This window comes from Neophocaena asiaeorientalis, unplaced genomic scaffold, assembly GCF_003031525.2.
Source record: "Neophocaena asiaeorientalis asiaeorientalis breed wild unplaced genomic scaffold, Neophocaena_asiaeorientalis_V1.1 scaffold15, whole genome shotgun sequence".
Taxonomy (NCBI): Eukaryota; Metazoa; Chordata; class Mammalia; order Artiodactyla; family Phocoenidae; genus Neophocaena; species Neophocaena asiaeorientalis.
In genome coordinates this window covers 563,927-585,773 of record NW_020185328.1, presented here as the reverse complement: position 1 = coordinate 585,773, position 21,847 = coordinate 563,927, and the positions used below count along the sequence as shown (strand labels likewise).

The following is a 21,847-nucleotide window of genomic DNA, read 5'->3' as shown; positions in this document are numbered from 1 at the left end:
TCAAGGAGCTTGACCTTTGTCCTGAAAGCTATAGGGAGTCATTGAAGCTGCAATCAGGGAGGCATGTGATTGTATTTTTCTTGAAAAAATAATTCAGGCAATAGTGAAGAATAAAATGGATAGGATGGAACAAATGTGCAGATATTTTGAAACTACTACAATAATCCAGACAACAAGTTATGGAATCTTAAACTGAGGCAATAGCAATGTGAATGGATAAGAGGAAAAAAACTAAAAAGATATGTAGGATGTAGCATAAACAAGAGAAGGTGACTGTTGTATACTTAGGGAAAGGATGGGAGGGAGTTTTCCAGGAGAGTGGTGACAAAATTCTGGTTTGGGGAATGGCTGCATCAGGATGGCTTTAAAAAATAGATCCTGGGGGGCTTCCCTGGTGGCGCACTGGTTGAGAGTCCTCCTGCCAATGCAGGGGACACGGGTTCGTGCCCCGGTCCGGGAAGATCCCACATGCCGCGGAGCGGCTGGGGCCGGGAGCGTGGCCGCTGAGCCTGCGCGTCCGGAGCCTGTGCTCCGCAACGGGAGAGGCCACAACAGTGAGAGGCCCGTGTACAGCAAAAAAAAAAAAAAAAAAAAAAGTGGATCCTGGGACTTTACCTCCATAAATCCTGACTTAGTGGATCTGAGGTGGTAACTGGGAATTTGTATTTCTTCAAACCGTTTGAGTTCATTCTGCAGTGTAACTAGGATTGAGAACCTTTACAACTCCTAAGTTTATGGGCTGGATGCCTAAGATACAACCTGTGTGATAATAAAGAGATGCCTATGTGATAATAAAGGTTGGAAGAGATTTTTGGCTAAGGGAGCAGAAGAATGGATTTACTTTTAGACCTACCTTTGGGCTACCTGTGGGAAATCTGGATGGAGTGAGGTATATAGGTTTGGAACTCAAAAGAGAGATTTTCTTTAGAAATAAATGGTAGTTACTTCCAAACCCATGGTTTGGGTTTGGAAGCTCATCCTGGAAGAATATATGGAATAGTGGAAAAGATGGCTGAACATTTAGGAACACTAGTATTTAGGAAGCGGTCTGAGAAAGAAGAGAAGGCAAGAAGACGTGAGTGTTGTCACAGAAACCAAGAGAAGGGAGACCCATAGAAAGGGGTGGTCGACATTAGCAAAAGTTATAAAAACTCAAATAAGGTAAATAAGAGCAGAAAAGTGCCCACCTATGTATAAGATGGTGACCCTGGTGACTTATGAGAGCAGATTTAGAGGAATAGTTTAAGAGGAAGTCAAATGATGGCTGACTGAGAAGGACAAGGGATGTAAAAAATTAGAAAACCTAAGTATAGACAACTAGCTTAAGAAATTTGGCAATAAAGGGAAGATGAGAGAGAATAATGGCTAATAAGGTTAGAGGAGGAATTTTTTTCCTTTTTTCTTTTTTTAAATAGAAGAGACTTGAGCATGCTAAGGAGAAGAAATTGGGGAAGAAAACCAATGAAAGATAGAGGAAAGGGGATAAAAAATGGAAGTAATTCTTTTAGGAGGCCAGAGGTAGAAGAACCTAGAGTATTTGGGAGGGATTAGCTTTGGATGAGAGAGGAAACACTTCTATTAAAATTAAAATACAGGTGAGATGGGAATGGATGCTGATGAGACTCTGGTATGAGAAGTGGAAGTTGAAGAAGTTCTTACCTGAAATCGGAGAGACTATTTGCCTTGCCTAGGAAGATGGGTGTCACAAGAAAAATGTCTGCCAGGTGCCAACTTACTCAATAAATTTGGTAGAATACCTAGCACAGTGTCTTTCATGTAATAGAGTTAGTAGCTGGAGGCCAAATGAAATGTTTATCATTAAATGAAAATGTATGCTCATAGAAATAGGACAATGAAGCAGAATTTATGCCCATAGAAGTATAAATATGAAGCAGAAGTATGAAGCCAATATGCTGGTTTAAAATAGACATTAAGGGCTTCCCTGGTGGCGTGGTGGTTGAGAGTCCGCCTGCCGATGCAGGGGATACGGGTTCGTGCCCCGGTCCGGGAAGATCCCACATGCCGCGGAGTGGCCGGGCCCGTGAGCCATGGCCGCTAAGCCTGCGCGTCCAGAGCCTGTGCTCCGCAACGGGAGAGGCCACAACAGTGAGAGGCCCACGTACCGCAAAAAAAAAGAAAGGACTGAAATACAGAAGGTCAAATTGAGGAACGTTTAATACAGTAGATGCATTTTGCATCAAAAGATTAGTTTTTACTTCACGCAAAAGCAGTTGGGATGCATCGTCATATTGGACCTGATGTTCCTTTGCTCTCAGCATTTACTTGAAGAGACACAGCTAGGTCCTCGGAACCCTTGTTGTAATGATGAAAGCAAGCAAGTTAGTCTGTAGCGTTAGTCTCACCTCCACTTTCTCCCAGTGCCCTTCCTCCACTGGGAACCATTGGCACATTGCCAAAGACCTATGAAAGCATTTGCAAACTGAAAAAGGAAGTATTGGTTCCAAAATATGAAAATAAAACTGCAAAACTGAAACTAATATCATTCCGTCAATTTCATTAAGTGTCAAATTCCGTATTCTTCACTTCAAAGAAACTCATGATATGCACAGTGATTTGCCAGAAATCATATCATAGCTAAATAACTTACTCAGCAAAATAATTTTAAATCAAAACCAAAAATTCTTTCAAATTGCAGCTCTGTGTGCGTGTATGTGTGTAAAAAATGGGATGATGTGGTATAGCTTAAAATTCTGATGTGATGTTAAAGATGAGGGACTCTAAAAGTAAGATGCATAAGACACTTTACCCTTTAAAAGGACCTGCTTTCCATCCCTCTCATAGTAAGTAGCATGTCTCAGTTCCCTCATGTAATTTTTACCTTCCCCAAACTTGGAAATGCATTCATTTCAATGTGCCGGTTCCTCTAGTTATTTACCTCTCTCTTTCATTTAGAAATAGAAACCTTTGTCTCCAATAAAATAAATTTTGGTGAGAAATATAGCATCCTTCCCCATACTTGAAGTCATATTATGTTTAAGGGAAACACAGAAACTAAAATTCCTGAAGTTGTTTTTAGGATATATAAGAGGGGTGGTTTCTGAATCTGAAAAGACAGTATATAGTGTCCAGATAATCTCTATTCTCTTCCAAAATCTCTCCCCTCCTCTCCTGCAGGAGACCCAGAGAGTCTGAGGCATTCACACTGTGCTAACACCCTTACCCTGCCTCTCTTCTTTCCAACCTGCAACCCAAGGTTATGTGGTTCACAACAAGGCAGGCTATCTGCCCGCAGCCTCATAGCCCACAAAAGCCCTTTGTCACATTGGATTACATCATGGGACAGAGGTGAAGTATTTAGATGTAGCAAAATGTCACAGGGCATTCTGGGATGGAAAGACACTAGCAGAGCGCCAGGAATTCACTCCCAGGGCAATAGGTAGTAAAGGAAAGAAAGTAGAAAAGAGAGCTAAAAGAAACCAAGTACAAAATAATATGAGCTTTTGACATAGGATTCTTAATTCTTGTCTTTTCATGCTTTACTGTCTCTCTGTGATATTGATTGAATAATATACAATATGGGAGACATCGCATAAAATTTTTTTGAGCTAGAAAGAACCTTAGTGTTGACATTGATATTTATAAGAAATATTAATGAATTCAATGTTTTCTGTGAACTTTTACATTTAAATGCCGCTGGAGCCCATTCAATTCACTGAGCAAAAATATATCAAATGCATAAATGTCTACTCAAACTTTTAAAATAAATAAAATAGAGGGAGATTTGGGTTAATATTCCTGATCCTTGCCTCCACTCTGCCCCTAGCTACTTGTACTGCATTGTAAGGTATTCTGTGGCTTTTAATTTTCTCATCTGAAAGTGGAAATAAATTAGACCAAGTCCTGATGGCTAACACTCAGGTCCCCAAAACTAATGTGGACCATCTGACCCCAGATGAAATTTTCAGCAAATTAATTAACTGGAAAATAAGAACTATTGTGGCAACAGAACCTCACCAGTTTGGTTGCTGCTCCTTCTGTGTGACTGATTGTCTTCTAAGTTCTGTATTAACAGTTTTGGATCATTGACCAATTTATTTTATTTATTTATTTTCGGTACGCGGGCCTCTCACTGTTGTGGCCTCTCCTGTTGTGGAGCACAGGCTCCGGACGCGCAGGCTCAGCGGCCATGGCTCACGGGCCCAGCCGCTCCGCGGCACGTGGGATCTTCCCGGACCGGGGCATGAACCCGTGTCCCCTGCATCAGCAGGCGGACTCTCAACCACTGCGCCACCAGGGAAGCCCCCATTGACCAATTTAATTTGAATGTAATTAACTCTGTAAATGTGAGCTCTTCTTATTTACTTTCATTAAAATTAAATCATGACAAAAAGAAAATAGGTATAAATCAAGCTGCATGCCCTTGCTTCAGGTATGAGTCACATCTGGTTCTCATACAGTAATCTTGAACTTTCTCCAACTCACCTTTATCATACATTTAAAAATTCCTGGGGCCCACATGCTTCCAGGAATTCTGATCATATGAGCTTCTATCTAAAAAACTTGGGTACCTCTACAATTCTGTGGTTTATTCCATGATCTATACAGTTCTTTTCTTTACCTAAAACAGTATTGTAAAAGTGGCTCTCTTAATTTATGCCTAAATAATTGATTATATGTTTAAATTTAATTGCTTTGGAGATTTATTATTTTTTTCCCCTCCTTTTAAAATAGGAATTTACTGACTGACAATGGCAAAAAAAATCTTAGAGAAGTTAGATATTCTGGATGAGCAAGCAAAGACACTCTTGGCCATAAGAGCAAAGGTTTGTAAAATATAGGCTAAAATTCAATTTTCCATTAAAAGGTTATCATTTCAAATGTGAACGATTTTTACTTCTTAGTTAATGATGCATTAGTATGAGGCTACAAACCAATTTGTAAAAAACAAATAATTATATTAGTTGAAAGAGTCATCTATGTAATACTATAAAGAATTAATTAAACATACAAGGTAACTTTTAGCTAGCTGCTGTATTTGGTTGTGATGTATCTAACCTGCTTAAAAAAAAAAAATCCTGGGTTTCCCTGGTGGTGCAGTGGTTAAGAATCCGCCTGCCATGTAGGGGACATGGGTTTGAGCCCTGGTCCAGGAAGATCCCATGTGCCGGTGAGCAACTAAGCCCATGCGTCACAACTACTGAGCCTGTGCTCTAGAGCCCACGAACCACAACTACTGAAGCCCGTGTGCCTAGAGCCCGTGCTCCACAACAAGAGAAGCCACCGCAGTGAGAAGCCTGCACACTGCAACCAAGAGTAGCCCCCGCTTGCCACAACTAGAGAAAGCCATGCACAGCAACAAAGACCCAATGCAGCCAAAAATAAATAAATAAAATAAGTAAATTAAAAAAAAACGAATCCTAAGCAGTCGAATAGTAAATGTGACTATTCCTATAGTTGTTACTAACCTGTTAAACATAAAGACTTGTTTAGCTGGTTCATTAAAAGGAAGAAAATATTTGGTATAGCTACCAAATTAGAAATAAAGTTCATAGAAAATAATTAAACTAAAAAGGGTGAGTCTCTTATAAAATCCAATATAAAATATTAATAAAGAATACAGTTCTGAAACACCAGATTTTTTACCATATGTGAGCAATTTAATTTGGTTGCAAAAAGACTTGTAAAATAATATAACAATGTGAATAAATGAGGCATATATAAGGAACAATAGCGTCTGAGAAATCAAGGAAGACATCACAGAGAGGAACTCTTAAGTGAATGAACATATGTGCAATTTGAAAATGAAAACGTTGGTGTTTGAATAATAATTTGGTTTCTTTTTAATTTTTCATAATTATCTCCTTTCATTCAGAAAGTAAAGGAATACTGAAAAATGGGATAAATTAATTCTGTTATAGCTATCAAAATTTTGAATAGCAAGCCAGGGGTAACCTGACTAAAGCAAACCTTTTAGACTTTGATGATACCCCAAAGTTTATTGCTTTTTTTTTTGTTTGTTTAAAATGAATTGTAATATACTTTAAAAAATACAATCAGATAAATCTATTAAATTTGTCACGAAATTCCCTTTTACATAAAATTTTAAGTTATAATTAGTAATAATAATTCTTACTTTTCCTGGGAGCTTCGTTTGGGCAAAGCATTTCCACATATTTTCTCATTTTGTGTTACTATTCATGTGTTACTGATAGAAAATTCTCTGGAGATTCTTCTGAAAGTATATATAATCATTTTTAAAACCTTTTCTTAATTTTCAAATTATACTTTTGGAAACAAGCAACATATAGATATGTATAAAGAAAGTTATACAAAAGGAAAGTTATATAAAGAAATATTAAGAGTCTGGCCTCTTCCCTCTAATCCTTTCCTCTGAGACAGACACATTTTAGCAGTTGAGGTTTATTCATCCACATCTTTTGTACTCTTACAAAGATATACAAGTATGAATATCTGTATGTATACATACATTTATCTTTACTTACAAATATCCATAATATAAATATACATGTACATATATACATATACATTTATGAAAGTGGATTATCTATTTTTTTCTATTGACAAAAAAATGAAATACAGTATATAAATCACTTTGGTAATTGTTTTTTAATCTTTTAAAAACATTTATTTTGAAATAATCATAGACTCACAGGAAGCTGCAGAAATAGTACCAAGAGTTCCATGTACCTTTCACCCAGTTGACCCTATCAGTGACATCTTACAGAGTTGTAGTTCAATAGCAAAACCGGTATGAGTTACATCCAACATTGACACGGGTGTATTACTGTTAACTAGACTACAGACGTTATTGAGTTGTCACCATTTTTTAACCTTCATTCGTTTGGGTCTGTAGTTTTATGCAATTTTATCCCGCTACAGATTTACAGAAATCACCACAATCAAGACACAGAACACTTCCATCCTATAAAAGTACTCTCTCATGTTACTTCTTTATATTTGTATCCATGCCCTCACCTCAATTCTCTGTCTCTAACCCCAGCAAGGACTAATCTGTTCTCCATATCTATGATTTTGTAATTTTGACAATGGTATATAAATGGAATTATTCAGTGTGTAAAATTTTGAGATTGAATATTTCACTATGCCCCTGAGGTCCATCTAAGTTTTTGCATGAAGCAATAGCTTTTATATGATAAATAACATATAAATTTTATTGCTGAGTAATATTCCATTATATGGATGTACAGAGTTTCAACTGCTCACCCATTGAAGGACATTTGGGTTGTTTTCAATATTTTGCTTTTAAAAATGAAGCTGCTAAAAAAATAAGATGAAGTAAAACTGCTATGAATATTTGTGTACAGGTTTTTGTATGAACGTAAGTTTTCATTTCTCTGGAGTGAATGCCCAAGAGTGTGATTGCTGGTGCAGGGTCTGTCTCTCCAACTCAACAAGGTCAGAGCCACAAGCTTTGGTTTAAGTTCCCCCTCCTTGTGCGTCAGTCCAGAAACTGCCTCCAAGAAGTAAGCTAGGCTATTGTAGGGTTTACCTAATTTGTTTCCCTTTCTTCAGGGATCATGGTCCTGCTCTGCCTGTTTCCTAATGCCTGATTGTAGTTGTTTTCACATACTTTGGCTGGTTTTACTACTTGTGTATAGCAGAAGGACAATTCCTGTAGCACTTAATCCCTCACTGGCAGGAACAGAAGTTCCCATATCCTTTGACTTCTTTTTCAAGTTTTTATCTCTTTATGCCTCTGTGCTGTGCTCTGAGAGAATGTTTTAAAGAAGATTTTCGGCTCCTTAACTCACTCTTTAGCTTTACGCTTTTCCCTCTTCAGTCCATCTGTATAAATATATGAACAAAGTTCTCTTTCGATTGCTTTCTTAACTCTATTTCTGGCTCATGTTCCACCATGTGTGTGGCTCCAGGGAGGAGAGCAGGTTGGAGAGAGCTGCCAGCTATAGTTCCAATAACTCTATGTATCAATATTGTCTTTGCTAAATATATAGGTCGTTCTTAAATTCTGGACTTTGGATTTTGGAGGGAGCCTTCATGATCATCTAGTCCAACACCCTCATTTCATAGATAGAAAAAGAGTTGGTATACAAGGCCTCCAATTTTCAGTCTGCATTATTTTTCCATTGTTGCCTGACACATAAATTCTGTGTGTGAGTGTGTGTATGTATGAAGTGAGATTAATTTTGTCCTTTCCATACCGGATTTGCCTTATATGAAAAGTGCTCCCTTTTTCACTGAGTTATGTTTTGGATTTGCTGCAGAAAAACTTTCTTCAGGGTGAAGTAAAGAAAAAGATTTCAGTGATACCCCTGACATTTGATTTTCAGTTGGAATTTGAAAAGGATATTGCTACCTCCATATCTGAGGCAGAATCAAAGATCACAAAAGACAGATCATATGGCATTAAAAAAACAAAAAGGTAATCATCATAACTACCTCAAACTTTCACTTTGAACTTTTAAAGCATTATTTTATATTTGCCTTAGATTATGCAATCTATACTAAATGTAAGCTTTGTATATTTCATAATGGTTATGAGTTACAATATGCTAGATTAGCATTCTGAATATTCCTAGTTTATAAAATATTTATTATAATATTTCACTATTGCAGATGATAATTTTATATAGTAATTATAATTCCAGATTTTTAAAGAAAGACTTCTTGAACTTTACTATATCGCCCCAAATTAATCTCAGGATTTATTTCAAACTTTAACCAATATACTGCAAAAAAAAGTAGGCCTAGAAAACTAAGTAAGGCAGTTTCTCTGTGTACTTACAAGGGGTAGCCTGAATATGTAATAATTGGTCTTTCACTGGCATTGTGTATGTATGTAATGCTATATAATTTTCTAGGCATCAGAAATGTGGAGGAGAGCCCAGACAAAAGAAATACTCAGGTGCAGAATCAATAGGACTTCAAATCAGTTGGACATAGGTGGTAGTGTGTTCTTACCTCATTTATTCTGTAGTAAATCATTGTATTAAGTGCAGTTTTACAGATGCCAAACCCAAGTCTTGATGAGGTAAAATAACTTACCCAAAGTCACAAAGCTAACACGTGACGGAAGCTGGATTTAGACATAGCAGTCTGATTTCCGAGCCTATGCTCTTACCACTACCACATTCAACAGAATGATTTCCAGCTTTTGGTCTTGGTGACTAGATGTACTTTGGTGTTTTGTACTTAGGTGGAGATCATAGGATGAAAAGCAGATTGGAGTGGATAAGAGATTAGAGTGAGAAATGCTGAGCTTTATTTTGGATATGTTAAGTTTTAGATGCCTGTGGGGCATCCAGGTGATGGTGTCTAGAAGACAATTGGACAAATATGTCTTAATCTAAAGTAAAACAAGATCATTTGGACTCAAAATACAGTTTACTCAGATTTTTGTTGTTTATGATTTACCAGGATGTCAGAACATGTTTCCACTGTGCAGCCATAAGAAAAAGGAGTTTGTTCCTAACACAAATAAATATTAGTGGTTTATGTAATTCAGCTTTATCACAAACTTCTTTCACTACTACTTTGTTTTTATGTACAGCCGATAAAAGCCAATACTTTTACTTTGAAATCATTTATAGAACTATCCATGTTAAAATAGAATATTTTAATAATACATAGAAAAAGTTGCATAAAATGGAAGTTGGGCATGTAGAGAAGGGAAAAATAATGTCTTATTATATATTATGTATTATATAATTGTAATTATATATATTTTATATTTGTATATATTTATATTTTTGAATTTATATATATGTATACCATTATGTGATAACATAATATATGGCTAATGACCCATTAGACACATTTAAAGATAACGTGCAGTGTGTTTTATGACAGTATTTTCCAGGATGATACTGTTGCTTTCCCTTTCCTTTCTGTAGTTTATAAGTAGTTTATAAAGGCATCATTGATCCTGTCTTTAGTGAGGATATCAAGAGCTGAGTAATGTTCCTTTTGAGTTAAGTCTGGCTGAGTTGAAGTTTGAAATCAGAGTCCAAAATAAAGACAAACAGGCACATAGTTTCAACATTCAAAGACCAAGTAAATTTTGCTTGCTCGGTGCTCAGAGGACCAAAACTATCACACACACACACACACACACACACACACACACACACACACACACAAGTACAGGAAAATGTCAAGAATTTACACAAGAATTAGGGTGTAACCTAGGCCAAAAGAAAGAAAATTTGGTTGAAGAAATTAAGAGAATCTAGTACATACAGATAAGTCCAACTGGCAGCATATCTAGGCTCCGAGTTTCGCTTTTAAGACCACTTCTAACAGTTGCCTCTCTTCAAGTAGCTTTGTGGCAATTTTGTACTGTCACTCATGCTTGAATGATTGGCCCTAAACCAAGTTCAAATAAAGAATTCTTACAGACAACTTCATTTTAATTTTCGTTAACAGTAGCTCTGCTATCCCATATGACTGTAATTTTAATTTATTGATTTTATTCTACAAGTGTTTACTGAGTGACTACTATACTCTAGGCATATAACAGCAAGAGTGAAATATTATCTCTTCAATGGAGATTCAGATAAGCAAAGGGGCAAACACCAGTTGCCACAGAGATTCCTAATGTGAGGATCTGCAAGTTTCCTAGAGGAGGTGGCCCCTCAGGTGAGACCCAGAGAGTTAGTGAAGAGGCAACAAGATTTAAAAGAGAGAAACTGATTCCAGGCCAAGGCAATAACATGAACAAAGGGTCAGCCAGAGGCAAAGCAAAGCCCAGCTCATTTGAGGAACCAAAAGTAGTTCAGTGTTGCTAGACTTGAAAGGGATATGGGGTAGAGACTGGAGATGGATTGGTAAGAAATGAGGCTAAAGGGGTAAACAAAGGCCAGATCACCAAGGCCTTATGAGCCAAGTAAAGCATTCTGGACAATCTCCTTCAGTGAGGAGCTGCTGCAGGGTTTAAACAGGGCAGTGCATACTCAGATTTGGATTTCAGAAATATCATTAACTAGCAAAAGTGGTCATTAAAAATTATGGGGGCTCCTCAGAGAACCGAACCTTTTATTAGAATTTATAGTATCTCCAGAAACCGCCTGTTCTAGGAAGCCAATCATCTTGCAGTGAGTCCTTTTCCAGCCATAGCGGAACGATTACTTAAATAAGAGCATAAGGCGGTAAGTTTTTCCATATCAACAATGATATGCTGACTACACTGGCTATATTGCACAGATTTAATTCCTCCAAATCCTGAGATGCAGCTCCTGGTCTTATAAGTTACGTTAATTAGAACAGGATACCAGCCTCCACCAGTGCTCACAAACCTCACTCCTGTCCTACACTGAGCCAAGATGTCAGATCTGAGTCACACAGCTTTCAGCTTAGCCTAAACCTTACATCATAACTACCACCACCAGTACCATAGTAACTCCTGGTAACTGCATGCCTCTTTCATTTTTGATCTCTGGTCTCTTGCTATTCAAAGTGTTGTCTTCCATCCAGCAGCATTGGCATCAAACTCGGCAGCTTGTTTGAAATGCAGAGTCTCTGACCCCATCTCTGACCCCATCCCAGATGACAGCTGCAGTTAACAAGATCCCCCAGGTGATTCCCATGGACAGTAATGACGGAGAAACCCTGCTCTAGCCCAGTGGTTCTCAAACATGGAGGACTAGTTAAAACACAGATTGGGGGCCCCCACTGACAGAGTTTTTGATTCTGTAGGTCTGGGCTGGGGCCTAATAATTTGCATGTCTAGTAAGTTTCCAGGTGATGCTGACACTGATGGTCCAGGGTCATCATCCTCTAGCTGGATGAGTCCCTCCTCTAGCTGTGTCCCACTATAACCATACTGCCCAACACTGACATCGGTTCCATGTTTCTCCTTGGCTTGCTTAATATCATAGCAACGCTCAACCTGGTGCTACCTGATTTGTAGCTGAGCTTTGTTTTCAGAGCAGTGGTTTTCAACCCACCTGCATGTTAGTATTACCTGGGAAGCTTTAAAGTAATTGGATTCAACTTTAATTAGTTTGGAGTAGGTCCCAGGCATTACTATTTTAATGATTTTCCCAGATGATTCTTACTTAAAGCTAGGATCAAAAACCATTAAAATGCATAGGGCTTCTTTTTCAGTTAATCCCAGAGACATCTTTTCCATGTAACTATTATCTCAGGATTTCTGCATTTTTCTTGGATAAAAGGGAACTGATAAAGTTGATGGCCACAAATACCCAGAATTTGCTGGAAGGACCTTCCTAAGATTACTTTCCTGATACAGAGAGAGTTTTATAATCATTCAAAAATCTCAGTCTTTTGCCTTTCATTTGTATATAGTCTTTAAGATTTGTCAATAAACACCAAATCTACTCTTCTTTGCAACTTTTCATAATTGGACCTTTTACAGAAGAGCCATACTCGGGCTTCCCTGGTGGCGCAGTGGTTGAGGGTCCGCCTGCCGATGCAGGGGACATGGGTTTGTACCCCGGTCCGGGAAGATCCCACATGCCGCGGAGCGGCTGGGCCCGTGATCATGGCCGCTGAGCCTGTGCGTCTGTAGCCTGTGCTCCGCAACAGGAGAGGCCACAACAGTGAGAGGCCCGCGTACCGAAAAAAAAAAAAAAGAGAGAGAAGAGCCATACTCATTTTAGAAAATTACCTGGAACATAAGAAATGTTTAAAGAGAAACAAAGTGAGTTCTTCAATACCTAAGCATTCAGTACTGGATTATCAGATGAAAATGGCAACTTTACCATTTATTAAGTGGTAAGAACTAGGAAACAATTTAGGAGTAAGTAGACAGATTTAGATTAATAGGGGCTTCTCATTAGAAGAATTATTTTCCTAAAAATAAATTCAAAATAATATTCCTTTCAGAAATATTTTTACGACAGAAGGATAAACTTGCATACAGGAAAGACAATGAAATATAGAGAATATGGTAACAGCCTACAGTGAAATTTAATTGGTCAAATTCCACATGAGAAGCCCGCACACCGCAACGAAGGGTAGACCCCGCTCGCTGCAACTAGAGAAAGCCCGCATGCCGCAACAAACACCCAACACAGCCAAAAATAAATAAGATAGTAATGAGATACACGAACCATGTTTACATATGGCAATCATTTCGACGATAAAAATCCTAGGTAAAGTGTGACATAATAGGTAGGTGGGTTGGGGAGGGACGGGAGCAGGAAGGAGAAGGAGGCATTTAAGTAAGTGAAAACAGAGGTTCATGCCTTGCTTGCTGATACCCACACAACTTCTCCCTTACCTGGGCACAGGCTCCTTAAAAGCCCCACGAGGATTCTGGGCAGGTAACAGCCTTGCCTCCTCCAGCTGTCTGTGGCGAGAGCTTCACTTCTGGGCTGGATGCTTCCTCTCCCCTGCAGCTGGAAGAAGGCTCCCACTTATTGCTCATACCTGGAGAAACCTGAGACTCTCCCACAAAGCTTCTCAGCGGTGGCTGCTCACTTCAGAGTATTTGGAAAATGCACTGAGCCCTGCCCTAGAGATTGTGAGTTAACTAGTAGGGAAGAGTCTGGGCATAGGTGCTTTTTCAGAGCGCCCCGGATGGTTCTAATATACAACTAGATGTTTGAGAACCATTTCTGGAGGCCTCTTCATTTCTCACTCCCTCAGCTGCCATGTGAGACCCTCTCATGACAGCTTGTTTACCACTGATGACTGCAAAAGAATCTTCTCTCACCGCCTGATACTACCTGAGTCCCAAATAGCCTGACCTTCATAGGTGCTGCAGGAACCCACACTCACTGAAATGAGTAAAGAGAAACCACAGGTCATTTAAGGGGACTCACATGAAGGATGGAGATGAAGCCAAACAATCAGAACAGGTACCTGACTCCTAACGAGGCAGACTTATGGGAGGAAACAGAAGAGAACTTTAGAAAATATCTCTCTTAAGGACAGTAAACAGGAGAAAAGGGTATTTTAAAAAAACAGACATTTTTGAATCAAAAACTGAGTAGGGAAATTAAAAATAGAATACAGATGAAGACTGAATTGGTAATCTAGAAGGTCAAATAAAGGCACAATCTTATAAAAACACCAAAAAATGGATATCAGTTAGAAAAGAGACATGTAGATACATTCAGGATACTCAGTATGAAAATATATATTTAATACATAAAGCAGGAGAGTAAGAAACAGATGGTGAGGAAATAATCAAAGAAATATAAGAAAAAAATGCCCTTTGTTTAAGACAGACTTGAATCTTCAAATCAAAAGTGTTACTAAGTGCTAGACTTATGGTGAAATTACCCAATTCCAAAGGCACAGGAAAAAAACGGTTAATTACAAAGGAAAGGATAGCAAATCAGTTTCATATGTCTCATCTGCATCTCTGAGACTAGAAAATAGTAAACCATTTTCAACTTCTAACAAAATGGCAATCCAGAAATCTGCTATTCGGATGAATCATCATTTATATTTGAGAACAAAAGAAAGACAAGTGTTTGGACATGAAAGACTTTAGAATGTAAACTGCTTATTTATTCTTTCTGAGGGACTTGGAGAAATATTTTTATCCAAATTTAAATTAAATATGAATAAAATAAAGATCCAAACTGGGTATCTTTATTACACAAAAATGCATTTGAAATTTTCCCATGGTGTCTGAATGAAATTCTGGACTTCCATCTCAAAGTGGCTGTTCTATAAAAACATAAAACATTCCAAAGAATTACCATGTAAGTGGTCCATAAGAGATTTCAAGTTGGGAAGAGACAGCTTTAGCTCAACCCCCATCCTCCCATCTGAGCTGTACTTTTCTCTGGGTTTCTTCCTTTGCCAGTGCCACTTCAATGGTCCATCCCAGACACATGCAGCAGCCTTCCTTTAATTCCAGCCCATGCAGCACAAATCAAGGCCTTTACTTGTATTCCCTTTAACTCAACTGCAACAGGATGTAATTTCACAGGGAATTTTTCTAACTATAAGACAAAAAAAGTGGGAGAGGGAAAAGGATGAATTTTTAAACATTTGAGCAGCCCCAAACCAATACAACTTACAAAAAACGGATTTATAAACTTATGCTAGTGAACTAACCTACCAAATGTATAACTCCAGTTCCATTCCTCATATTCTATGAAAACCCAGTGCTGGGCTTCCCTAGTGGCGCAGTGGTTGAGAGACCACCTGCTGAAGCAGGGGACACGGGTTTGTGCCCCAGTCCATGAAGATCCTACAATGCTATGAGATTAGATATCAATTACAGGAAAAAAATCTGTAAAAAATACAAATACATGGAGGCTAAACAATACACTACTTAATAACCAAGAGATCACTGAAGACATCAAAGAGGAAATCAAAAAATACCTAGAAACAAATGACAATAAAAACATGACAACCCAAAACCTATGAGATGCAGCAAAAGCAGTTCTAAGAGGGAAGTTTATAGCAATACAATCCTACCTCAAGAAACAAGAAACATCTCAAATAACCAAATTAGCAATTTACAGATTCAATGCAATCCCTATCAAACTACCAGTGGCATTTTTCACAGAACTAGAACAAAAAAATTTCACAATTTATATGGAAACACAAAAGACTCTGAATAGCCAAAGCAGTCTTGAGAAAGAAAAACAGAGCTGGAAGAATCAGGCTCCTGGACTTCAAACTATACTATAAAGCTACAGAAATCAAGACAGTATGGTACTGGCACAAAAAAAGGAATATAGATCAATGGAGTAGGATAGAAAGCCTAGAGATTAAACCCACACACATATGGTCACCTTACTTTTGATAAAGCAGGCGAGAATATACAATGGAGAAAAGACAGCCTCTTTTCTGGGAAAACTGGTCAGCTACATGTAAAAGAATGAAGTTAGGGACTTCCCTGGTGGCACAGTGGTTGAGAGTCTGCCTGCCAACGCAGGGGACACGGGTTAGATCCCTGGTCTAGGAAGATCCCACAGGCTGCGGAGCAACTAAGCCCGTGTGCCACAACTACTGAGCCTGCTCTCTAGAGCCCGCGAGCCACAGATACTGAACCCACGTGCCACAACTACTGAAGTCCTCACGCCTAGAGCCCGTGCTCCACAACAAGAGAAGCCAGTGCGATGAGAAGCCCGTGCGACACAACGAAGAGTAGCCCTGCTCGCGGCAACTGGAGAAAGCCTGCACACAGCAACGAAGACCCAACACAGCCAAAAATAAATAAATAAAAATTAAAATTAAAAAAAAAAGAATGAAGTTAGAAACCTCCCTAACACCATACACAAAAATAAACTCAAAATGGATTAAAGGCCTAAATGTAAGGCCAGACACTATAAAACTCTTAGAGCAAAACGTAGGCAGAACAGTCTATGACATAAATCACAGCAAGATCCTTTTTGACCCACCTCCTAGAGAAATGGAAATAAAAACAAAAATAAACAAATGGGACCTAGTGAAACTTCAAAGCTTTTGCACAGCAAAGGAAACCATAAACAAGATGAAAAGACAACCCACAGAATGGGAGAAAATATTTGCAAATGAAGCAGCTGACAAAGGATTAATCTCTAAATTTTACAAGCAGCTCATGCAGCTCAATATCAAAAAAACAAACAACCCAATCCAAAAATGGGCAGAAGACCTAAATAGACATTTCTCCAAGGAAGATATACAGATTGCCAACAAATGCATGAAAGGATGCTCAATATCACTAATCATTAGAGAAATGCAAATCAAAACTACAATGAGGTATAACCTCACATCAGTCAGAATGGCCATCATCAAAAAATCTACAAACAATAAATGCTGGAGAGGGTGTGGAGAAAAGGGAACCCTCTTTCACTGTTGGTGGGAATGTAAATTGATACAGCCACTATGGAGAACAGTATGGAAGTTCCTTAAAAAACTGAAAATAGAACTACCATATAACCCAACAATCCCACTACTGGGCATATGCCCTGAGAAAACCATAATTCAAAAAGAGTCATGTACCACAATGTTCATTGCAGCACTATTTACAATAGGCAGGACATGGAAGCAACCTAAGTGTCCATCAACAGATGAATGGATAAAGAAGATGTGGCACATATATACAATGGACTATTACTCAGCCGTAAAAAGAAGTGAAATTGAGTTATTTGTAGTGAGGTTGATGGACGTAGAGACTGTCACAGTGTGAAGTAAGTCATAAAGGGAAAAACAAATGCCATATGCTAACACATATATATGGATTCTAAAGAAAAAAAAAGGTTCTGAAGAGCCTAGGGGCAGAACAGGTATAAAGACACAGACGTAGAGAATGGACTTGAGTACACAGGGAGGGGGAAGGGTAAGCTGGGATGAAGTGAGAGTGGCATGGACATATATACACTATCAAATATAAAATAGAAAGCTAGTGGGAAGCAGCTGCATAGCACAGGGGGATCAGCTTGGTGCTTTGTGACCACCTAGAGGAGTGGGATAGAGAGGATGGGAGGGAGATGCAAGATTGAGGAGATACAGGGATATATGTATATGTATAGCTGATTCACTTTGTTATAAAGCAGAAACCAACACACCACTGTAAAGCAATTATACTTCAATAAAGATGTAAAAAAAAAAAAAAAGCTGTCATCTCCCAGTACTTCCACCAGACTTTGGCTTTCCTCTCATAAGCACACTGAATCTTTAAGAACATGTTGCAAAATTAGCATGTTTAAGACCTCCCCAAAGAATGTTAAAATGACCATAATTTAAGAAATTGAAGAGAAGAAACAGACAACGTAAAGGCACAATATTAGTAATGAGAAAGGAGCTATGACGATGGACGTAGAAGAAATTAAAATAATTATAATGAGTACTTGATATAACTGAGCTGCTTTGAAACATGAGTCTGTTAGTGGATAATCTGGGAAAATATGAATGGTGAAAATAGAATCAAGAAGAAAAAGAAAATGTAACTAAATCAATAACTAGAAAATTTTGAGAAATTGTCAAAGAACTGTCTTTTACAAAAGCAGTGTCTTGGATTTCCCTAGTGGTGCAGTGGTTAAGAATCTGCCTGCCAATGCAAGGGACATGGGTTCAAGCCCTGGTCCGGGAAGATCCCACATGCCACGGAGCAACTAAGCCCGTGTGCCACAACTACTGAGCCCACATTCCACAACTACTAAAGCCCACATGCCTAGAGCCCGTGCTCCACAACAAGAGAAGCCACTGCAATGAGATGCCTGCACACCACAACAAAGAGTAACCCCCACTTACCACAACTAGAGAAAGCCCGTGCGCAGCAATGAAGACCCAACACAGCCAAAAATAAATGAAATAAAATAATTTATTAAGAAAAAACAAGAAAAAGCAGCGTCTTGAAGCTGTGTCAGGGTGACTCCAACGTTTCAAGGAAGTATTTAAATGGTTTCTGAGCATAGAGATGGAATAGTTCCAATTCTTTTTATAAAGATAGCTTTGAACCTCAAGTCTGACCACAAGAATATAAAACAATTGCAGTATCTCGCTTATAAATATAGATTTTTTAAAAATCTAAAATAAAAATATTAGCTTAACTGTTTCATTGCCTTTCTCAACTTGGGAACATAAAACATAAAGCAGTTTTATATTTATTTCTCCAATTTTACTCTGATCATTTTTGGTTATTAAAAGTCTGACCAGTTTAGTATTTTGGTCCCACGTATTAGTTGAGGTTTCCCCTTCCCCCATATCAGCCAGTTTAGTGACCTGAAATGAAAAGGGTTATGGCCAGCAATTTGATTCTTCCTGTCCTGACCTGTAAGTGGGAGATGGGTGTGGTCTTCCTCTAGCGCACCTCCTCTTCTTCCCTCTTTTAATTTTTTTTTTCTTCTGGTATGGGATCATTGGTGTGCTAGAGCCAGCTCCCAACAATTTGTTAGAGCTGATTGTTGAATCTTCAGGGATTTTGTTAGATGGTTATTAAACACAGTCATTATTTAAATTAAATATGTAAGCTAAAAATTCAGTGACATACTAAAAAAGATAAAACTCATCACCTCCTAATTATTTTATTACATTTCACGGTTATCTAATGTTTTTTGTTTGTTTGTTTGTTATTTGAAGGCCCAGTGTTTGATTTTATTTCATCCAACAGAAGGTTCTATCTGTGGTAGCGAACAGACGGTGGGGATTAAGGCTGAGAGGGGGCAGGAAAAGGAAAAAAAAGCCACATCCACTACCACGCATAGGTTTTCCCCGGAATTGCTGTGTGGGGATGAATGAGTGATTCTGGAATTTATCACCTTCTCTCTCCTCCCTTCCTCTGGCTTCCGCTGGGTCTTGATAACGCCCATGCCTTCAACAGGAGGTCCCAAGGCGCGGGGTAGTGGGGAGATCCCTGGGGCAAAAGGCGTCACCCCGTGGCTGCAGTGAACGGCGGGTGCCTATCTAATGTAAATAATTCTTATAACAACCCCAAGAGGTAAATATTACCCTCAGTTGGCATATGAGGGACTGAGATTCAGAGAAACTCAATATTCTGCAGAAGTTTACGTAGAGTTTAGATGCAAAGTATGGTCTAACCTCAAAGCCCATGCTCTTTGGTTCACTGTAAGGAAATCCATATCTGAACATCTCTATATATTCTGCAAATGTATTTGAAAAAATGCCTTAGTAAGATAAGGATAAAAAAATCATCTCCTTAACAAGACTATATAGCCAGCAACATTAGGGTGGAATCTTTGACACATTCCCATTTAAATTAGAAACAGAGGGATGCCTGTTCTCACTAGTATAGTAAACTATTCTGGAAGTACTTGCCAATGATATTAAATAACAACATAATATACAAATTTAAATGTTTTGAAAGGAACAGATAAATTATTTTATGAAGATTAAATGATTGTTTATTGAAAAACCTAAAGAGAATAAACTGAAAACTCATTGGAAATTGTAAGATTATAAGAGAGTTCAATCAAAATTTACCAAAACAATTCATACATTCAACAAATATTTATTGTACGTGTACTATGTGCCAGTCACTGTTCTAGGTGCTAGGAATACAACAGTGACTACAAAGACCCTGCCCTCAATTTGCATTCTAGGATAAGGTGGAGAGACAGATAACAAATAAACGAGCAAATGAATGTATAATATACATTCACTAGTGATAAATGCTATGAAGAAAAATATAGTAAATTAACGGAATTAAGATTGATTCCCATAATTTACTATATTAGATGAGAGGGGGCACGAAAAGACCTTTCTGGAGAGATGGAAATTTGAGTAAAGACTTATGAAATACATCTCTTATGATTTAAGTGAGTAAACCTTGCAATACCTAGGGGAAGAATATTACAGGCAGAGGGGAGAGCAAGGGCCAAGGTACTTACGTGGGAGCATAAGTTCCTTTCCTTAAGCCAAACAGCCAAAAAACTCACTCTGCTTCCATGTGGAGGAGAGGGGTAAAGGGATGCACAGAGAGAGGCCTGGAGGGGCATTCAATGGAAGCTCCTCTACTTGGAAATACAAGAATTGGGAGGAAAGTTTCTGTCTTACAATGAGAATTGTGAATTTCATTTCAGTGTGACGGGAAACGGTTGGAGGGAAATGACAGTCTCATTTATATTTTACAGGTGCCACCATGGTTGCATTGGGAAAATACTGCTGGGCACAAGAGTGATAGAGAGAGCAGATAGAAGAAGACGAGGGATGTAGAGAAGTAGTTCAGATGAGAGATGAAGGGGCCTTGGACTAGGGTAGGTGTGATGAGGAAGGAAGTGGTTGGATTTGGAATGTATTTCAAAGAAAGGTCCAATGAGATGTGCTGAGATATCGGGAATGGGGAACGAGAGAAAGAAAAGTCAAAGATGATTGCAGAGTTTTTGGCCTAAGCCTTTGGCTGAATGGAAATGAGAAAACCTGGGGGGAAGGAACAGACTGGAAAGGAAGTGGAAGCAAACATTTGGTTTTGAATATGTTTGAAATTCCCATGATATATCTAACTGCATAAATCATGTAGCAGTTGGATATATAAATCTGGAGCTCAGAGAAGAGTTTGGGGTCTGTACTATAAATCTGGAGGACATCAACCTATAGATAATAAAAGGTGGGAGACTGGATGACATAAACTAAAGGTGAGTGTCTGAGATCTGAGTCATAGCATTTAGAGGTCAGAAATATCATAAATTATATAATTATTATAATTACATACCCTCAATAGTCAGTTAAAGAATTTAGCGGAGAAAAACTTCTGTTTACAGTAAATGGATTCTGTGATCCTATCTGGTATACTGTTCTGGAATCTGAGCTGACCCTAACTGCATAAACCACCACTATGACTAGGCTTGGCAATGTCCCTAGTATCTCATTTAACAAATTTCCAATGTATTTTTCTAAAAGGGTTAATTAGCTTGTGAACAATAGTTTCCTGAGTGCCCTCAATTCTATGACAACAGCACTTTTCTCTCTGTTTCCAGTGATTACCACTAATATTTTTAGCTCCTGCTTAATCAGTCCCAATCTTTTACACTTTGTACTATAATATATTAAAACAATAACATTCAAATCTATATAACTGGGACTTGACCACATTTCTCCAAATTTATTTTTTAGATTAGTTTTGTAAATTTTCTGATTATTTTAATTTAGATTAATTTTATTTCTTTCAGATATGTCTCCTTCAAAAATATGCCTGAACCTAAAAAGAGTGATTTTGAAAAGTCAAATTTAAGACCACACTTTGTACCAACAAAAATAAAAATTCAAGAAATCAAGTCAATAGGTAATGCTTTGTATATTTATCTCTGTTTTGATGTATTAATGAAGTTCTTTTATTAAATACTTTATTATTTATTAATGTTTGTCTTATAAGTTCTTATAATTTGATGTTTCTGTTGAAAGCATTTGCTTGAAAGCCTATGGGTTATAACTGAAGTGTGAAAGATATCAGTGAGCTATAAAGAAGAATTTCCTAAGAGAAAGAGATGATAAATGTCAGAATAGACATTTGTACAAT

At 38.0% G+C, this 21,847-nt stretch overlaps 1 protein-coding gene across 1 annotated transcript in view; it reads left to right on the top strand.

Moving 5' to 3' along the window:
- The first annotated feature begins 4,692 nt into the window (after positions 1-4,692).
- CUNH1orf141 (chromosome unknown C1orf141 homolog) overlaps positions 4,693-21,847 on the top strand; it is a 38,834-nt gene continuing 21,679 nt past the window's right edge. The window contains exons 1-3 of the mRNA XM_024734650.1: positions 4,693-4,784; positions 8,226-8,383; positions 21,501-21,613. Of these exons, the coding sequence (XP_024590418.1) occupies positions 4,710-4,784; positions 8,226-8,383; positions 21,501-21,613 (346 nt within the window). The 5' untranslated portion in view covers positions 4,693-4,709. The remainder of the gene's footprint in view (positions 4,785-8,225; positions 8,384-21,500; positions 21,614-21,847) is intronic.